Here is a 6,598-nt window from a genome sequence, read left to right on the forward strand (position 1 = left end):
AGATAGATAGATAGATAGATAGATAGATAGATAGATAGATAGATAGATAGATAGATAGATAGATAGATAGATAGATAGATAGATTGTCTAGAAGTTATCGTATGAGATGATACCGTCAACCTCTGAAAACGGGAAAGCAGCAAAAGTTAGAGTGATAAATCAGTGGGGCCTCTATATATATAAATTCAATATAGCCACCACTAGCTAACAGAATTCAATACATTTTTTTGGTGTTATGAGTTTTTTTTTTTATCATTAAAGTTGCTCCATTTTAGAGTGAACTTTTTTATTTTTTTTTATCCTAATTTTAAATGTACTGTTTTTTTATTATGACTAACTTGTCTTCTAATTTTGAAAGAGTGAGCCAGGTGTTTCTGTTTCTCTGGGGTATAAATTAATTGATGTGGTCTTTTTCTCTTAACCTCCCTCTTAAAAAAATAGTAACCGGGGAATATTGAGCTAATTTTTTTGCGTACAGTATGCGTGCTGATTTCTCAAATTATAACACATCTAATTTCTTTACATCTACAGTCAGAGAAGAAATGAAAAAGTCCCAGACTAGAAGAACTGTTATAAACATCCTTGTTATAAAAACCATTGAGGGTAAATGCAAAATAAATCTCAACAGCTCACTGTTAGGGAGTTGTTGCTTCTGGCATAAAAAAAAAAAATCATTCATCCTAATCTTATTGAAACCTTTTCTTTAAATAAATGTCAGAAATAATATATAGATCTGTAAATACATGTTTATTATGTTACAGAGGAAATTCTGTGAAAAGTGCTAAAGATTAAAGGCCTAAATTTTATTAACTTCATTACCTGAGGCTATTAAACAGTATATTAATGTCTGATCAAATATTCTATTTGTTTGTTAATTTATGCAGGACACCACATTAAATACTCAAGCTGAGCTTGATGTTTATCTTGATATTTATCTGTCTAATAAACACATATTTATCAGAAATAGCATAAAGTCTTGAAAAATTACTTATCATCACATTCCGGCTAAAAAAAAAAAAAGGTTTCTATTTCTATTCCAAATGTTATATTCTAGTACCTAATATATGTTGCATTCAATGACTATATTTATGTTTTAGATAAACTCCCCCCTCACATTTAGCTGGTTATTCTGTGTTTCCTGCAGGCATTTTAGCAAAAGCAAACACATTTTCATCATGGAGGGTCGCTCAGCCACTCAATCCTTCTCCAACCACCAGCATCATCGCCACCGTCCATCTTTTCTGACCCTATCAGGCTTTCAGAGCTCTGATGCTGGATTTCCACCCTCACACTCTATCCAGGACTCCCAAGACCACTATGGGGGTAGAGGGGAGGAATCCACACCCGCCTTCCTGACATCAAACACCTCAACTGGGATGAGAAGGGTGAATAGTGGGAGTGACAGAGTCTTCCTCACCACCAGCGGGAGTAGCTTGGACGGAGATGCTGGTTTAGGAGGTCACTTTGGTGGCGAAAGCAGACTGGGTGGTCACTTTGACGACTCGTGGTACGGCAAAAAAGGGATGTGGGACGACGTGGAGAGCGGAGAAAGCACCGCAGATGATTTCCACAGTAAAGAAGATTGTTACAGCAACACGAATGATGTGTTTTGCACCATGAATTGTGTTCCTGAAGAGGGAGACAAGTGGAGGATCAGATCAAACTATAACAATCATGGACAAAGTGAAGCCGTGTGTAACAGGGAAGGCAGCTTCAGCAAGCAAGCTGCGTCCTACAACAGATCAGATTCGAAGGTGAGCGATCATTATGTAGCAGGAGAGGAGGATTACGGGTCCAGCTGTGGTTCAGGAGAGGATCAGCTTCAGCAGGCAGAGGCTGAAGGGTCGTGGCTCACGGTTTCACCCACAGGAGAGGCAGAGATCAGAGGTCTGGCAGATGGGAGGTGGAGAGGAGCAGCAGGACCTAACGTTCTGGCCTCAGGATCACCTGTGGGGGCCAACAGCAGGGCCTACCCTCAGAAACTAGACTCTTTCTCTGACGCCTTCCTCCCTCAGAGGAGGAGAAGATACCAAACTCCTTCTGATAGGGATTCTGGACAAATCTGGGAAAACGGATTAGGAAGAGGAGATAACTCTGGATCAGTCAAAATGAGGCAAAGCTGTGCTTTTGACCCGGACACGTATCTTCATCCGTCCTCCTCCTCTCTGTCATCGTCTTTTCCCTCCCCTCCCACATCGTCTCACCTTGTGTCTTCAGTTCTGAGTCCCCCTCCCACTCCCTTGCCCCCTGCTTCTCAGTCGCCCTCCAAAGCAGACTCTCCAACCTCACAGGGGGGCACTGCACATGTGGTTCCCCAAGGGGAAGAATCCCTGGGTGGGCTTCAATTTTTCCCACCCCGTGTTCAGTCCTCTGGGATGATCTGGAAGTTCCCCCTGCTTTCGCACTGCTTCCCACAGCTATCAACCGACCCCAGTGACCTGGGGTGCAGCCTGAGATCCTCTCAAGGCGACGAGGGAGGCAACGTCGCAGGTAAAAACATACACTAACATGCTTTACTGTTAAAATGCGAACAACCACAGGGCCAATGTGAATGAAAGGAGTTTACACACAGGTTAAGGCCCACATGTAAATTTACGGGACGTGTGGGTTTTCGTGGGTGTACTCGTGAAGTTTCCCATTTCCCACATGCAAATTGCAGTTTCAGTTTTGACATCTGACTTTTTAAATGTTTTTTCTCTGGTTGAAAGTTATAGTTTTTGCCATCATACTTTGTTTTTTCATGTGAATGTTCATAATGTGGGTTTTCCGTCACTCCGGTGATGGTGATGCATCACGTTTGCATCAGTTTCTGTAGCCTTCTCTTAATTTCTCCTTTTTTTTAAATGCATTTCTTTAGTTACTTGCGACATTCTACAGTCTCCTGAACCATCATCCCATAAGTCTTCCGCCCATCGTTCATCCCTCCATACCTCCAGACCGTCTTGTGCATCCAGCGGTTCATCCCCAAACACCTCTTTCTCTCTTCCATTTCACCCATTCTCTGGGAAGCATCACGAGACTACTGAAAAGATATCTCTTTACAAAGCGACCCAGAAAGTTAAGACTGAACCCATCAGTCTGGACCAACAGCCCCTGCAGGTACAGTAAAGTGATTTTATAAGCCCTAGTAAGACATTTTTAGAAAAATCAAGGGAAACTTTTTTATTCCCTAAGGCAACATTTCTGGTTGTGCCCAACAAATGAATTGGTTTGTCTTTAAGCATCTGAGATAAAGTTGCTTTCGTATTAAACAAAGGGTAATTTGACTGATGTCATGTGAAAAATACTGCCCACTTCAAGATATTAGATGTTTGCTCTTTGATAAAGGAGTCATAACTTGGTATTTGACATAAATACTACCTTAAATTCATGTTTAATTACTTTTAGGAGGAAAGAAAAATTAAAGAGGGATGATTTCAACCTCATTTTTACAGTTTTTTTCTCATAAGGGTTCGCTGAAATTAAATGGGTGTATGTGCCTTCATGTCTACAAGTAGCATTAGCAACATTAGCAGTTTTCGAGGCTTCATGTACCATCGTTTCCCAATCTGTCATACAATTAGCAAAAAAAAGTTATACATGCAGCTACACTTAATGAGGAATGAGTTGCTATGTGCGACACTTTGATGCAGTTAGTCAATATGTATTGGAGAGTGTCATTTTTTCCCCCTCTCTTATTATCCTCGACATGTTCATCATCATACAGACTCTTTTGCTTTAGCTCCAGTGATTTAAATTGCTTTAATGTTTGTTTCAATTTACATAAGGACAAGCTATATTTGGGCAAAGATCAAAATTTACTCATGCATTTCTAGCAAACTGTGTGATATTACTTGATTAACAGTGAGACTAGAATTAAAAACATATACAATCAATCCAACCATTAAATTTGAGAAAATTCTGAGGACCTTGCATTCAACATTAGAAAGACAGGCTGTAAGATGCTTATCACTCCTGCAGAGATCTGCATTAGATGTGTTCAGGAGAATGTCATCAGCAAAATAAAAATTTGTATGGGCATTTTGGCAATAAACATGTTGGTGAAGGTGAAGCAGGTGAGTGTCAAACAGAGAGAGGCCAAGGAATGATTCATGGGGTTCAGCAAAAGTCAAAACAGACATTTTCCTCTCTGTTTACTGTGGCAACATCAGGTTTTCATCCAGTCTTTCAGTTGTCTTTTGCAATATCTGACTATTGCTTCTAGATTTCTAGCAGTATTCTAGCAGGGATACGTGTAAGAATTAAATTGAGAACCCTTGTATTCATCTTTTCTTTGACAGAGGCCTCTATATTTCTGTTTAACATCTATCATATCAAAGTAGCCTTTGATAAAGACAAAATAGTCATCAGCGTAACAAATGCTCCGTAATTCTTAAAAGTGGGCATAAACATTGATATTTTCATTTGTCGTCACACCCACCTGTTTGCATAGGGACATGTTTGGTCCAAAAATAAAATAAAAAACCCAGTAATCTCACATGTAACGTTTTGGTTGGAGATCAGAATCAAGCAAATTTAAATTAGCTTTAATTTTGTTGTTGTTTTTAGTAGCCTCTCCTAAACTAATAAAAAAATCAACATATTTTGCTTATTTAAATTATTTTGTTCCAATTTTCAGGACAGCTAAGAGAAATGGGCTTCAGTTTCATGTTACCAGAGACTAAAAACAAAAACACATTTTCCAATATATGATTTGTAAACATGTAAATTTACAAAATAAAGGTCTTTTTTGTAAAAAAAAAAAAAAAAAAAAAATCTGAGTTTCAGAACTGGAAATATAATAACAAAATTAATTCAATTTAATGCATATTTACAATGGGTGCTTATTGAAGAGGATGCTTTAAAACAAACAATTTCAAGATGCCAAAAGTTGTAATTTAAAATAGCAAATATCTCCAATATTTGTTTTCTTTCTGCTCAAAAGCAGCACAGTCAGTGGTAGAATGTGTCAACTCAAGGTCTAGTTTCTGATTATCAAACTGTTTAATCACAATAGGTTTAAGAAACACTTTGAGTTCACCTTTGGAAGTTTTCCTTTAGGTTGACATTTTTTCTTTCCTGTCCCCCTTTTTTTTTATAATGCTATCAGTTTTTAATCAACAGTAAACAGGTTATGATGGAGGCAGACAGAGCTCGCTGCAGCTGGAAAAGCTCTGCGTATCTTGACTCCAACTCTACGACATATTCCTAAACCACAGTCTTATTTTTAGACATGTGATAAGGAGTGTAAATAAGAATCGTCTGTGAAAAGCGTGTTCTTTGGGTTTTAGTAAGGTGGGATGTTGTTCCTGCCTTAGAACTAGGCTCATGTAGGCACATTATGGGAACTTATCTAAGCGCCTGTGGAGAAGGAAATCATTTTGTTTGTGCAGATTGTTCTAAGATAATTCAACTTTCTTCTGTTGACCTATATTTCACTTTACTCTCATTCTTCTTTTCTTTCTCCTGTTTTTTTTTTTTAAGAGCTAATAATTGACTGAAGTCTTATTTTTTTTCATTCATATAGGAAGAAAATACCCCTGTCTACACTGGAAAACCATTTCCTAGTATTCTTCACTCCAAAAGGGCTCAGAACTGGGGTCGTTATACCCCTCGACCACTTCTGAATCCTTCCCGCAGAGGCACAGGCCTCTTTTCGTCCATTTCATCTGCTCACCACAGGGAGGAAGAGACATCATGGGCCGAGGAGGAGAGATGTGGGTTGCCGTAAGTAAAATCTACAAATAGGTCTTTCTTCTTTATCACAGTTTTTTTGTGTGTTTTGTTTTTTGTACTAAAAATAAGCAGTAACGGAAAGCTTTCCCTCCTCTTAGATATGTCAATGTTGGTCCAGGATTCCAGGCCGATATTCCTCCTTGTGTTGTGGATGTTGAGTGTTCCAGCACCTGGATTTCAGAGGAAGATTACCCACCAGAGCAGCTGTTGTGGAAACCCTTGGATGAGCTGCAGGAGAGCCCTCGACTTCAGGGCCAAGGTAAAATACAGCAACCGCATCACAACACCTGCTTCAGAAAATACCCACAGCTCAACTTGTTAAACATTAAAGCCTAAATGAATTCTAATGTAGGTAAAGCTAATGAAGGTGTGTGCTCTATCTGTAGTGGAGAAGCTGCTGTCCATGTGTAGTTCCAGCTGTCTACCAGGAGGGGGCAGTAACACAGACCTAGCACTGCATTGTCTCCACTACAGCCAAGGGGACACAATGGTAAGAAAAAATATTTTTATAATTTCTTTTGGTTATTTTATTTATTTAGTTATTTAGTTTTCATATTTTTAGGAGTACCCCTATAATTTGTGACTAAATTAACCATATCTTTACTCTTTAGTATTTCGTTTACCTTCTATTTGTTTGTGCAGGCCGCTTTGGAGATGCTGTTGTTTTCTACGCCCTCCCCTGCAGGAGATTACCACTACTCTGGTAACTTCTGTCTTAATTAAATGCAACTAACTTCCTTCTTGATGCTTAGTTTGGATATTTATCACAGACCTACAGTGTCATTCATATTATACCACATACATACATACATACATACATACATACATACATACATACATACATACATACATACATACATACATACATACATACATACATACA

At 38.7% G+C, this 6,598-nt stretch overlaps 1 protein-coding gene across 5 annotated transcripts in view; it reads left to right on the forward strand.

The window, feature by feature from the left end:
• LOC107084129 (zinc finger protein 541-like) overlaps positions 1-6,598 on the forward strand; it is a 27,646-nt gene that overhangs the window by 16,750 nt on the left and 4,298 nt on the right. For all 5 annotated transcript variants that reach the window (XM_015373816.1, XM_015373817.1, XM_015373815.1 and 2 more), the window contains 6 exons: positions 1,145-2,490; positions 2,858-3,099; positions 5,507-5,706; positions 5,814-5,974; positions 6,102-6,205; positions 6,358-6,418. In XM_015373816.1, coding sequence (XP_015229302.1) covers positions 1,176-2,490; positions 2,858-3,099; positions 5,507-5,706; positions 5,814-5,974; positions 6,102-6,205; positions 6,358-6,418 — 2,083 coding nt within the window. In that variant the 5' untranslated portion in view covers positions 1,145-1,175. The remainder of the gene's footprint in view (positions 1-1,144; positions 2,491-2,857; positions 3,100-5,506; positions 5,707-5,813; positions 5,975-6,101; positions 6,206-6,357; positions 6,419-6,598) is intronic.

This window comes from Cyprinodon variegatus, unplaced genomic scaffold (assembly GCF_000732505.1).
Source record: "Cyprinodon variegatus isolate N-32 unplaced genomic scaffold, C_variegatus-1.0 Scaffold93, whole genome shotgun sequence".
NCBI lineage: Eukaryota > Metazoa > Chordata > Actinopteri > Cyprinodontiformes > Cyprinodontidae > Cyprinodon > Cyprinodon variegatus.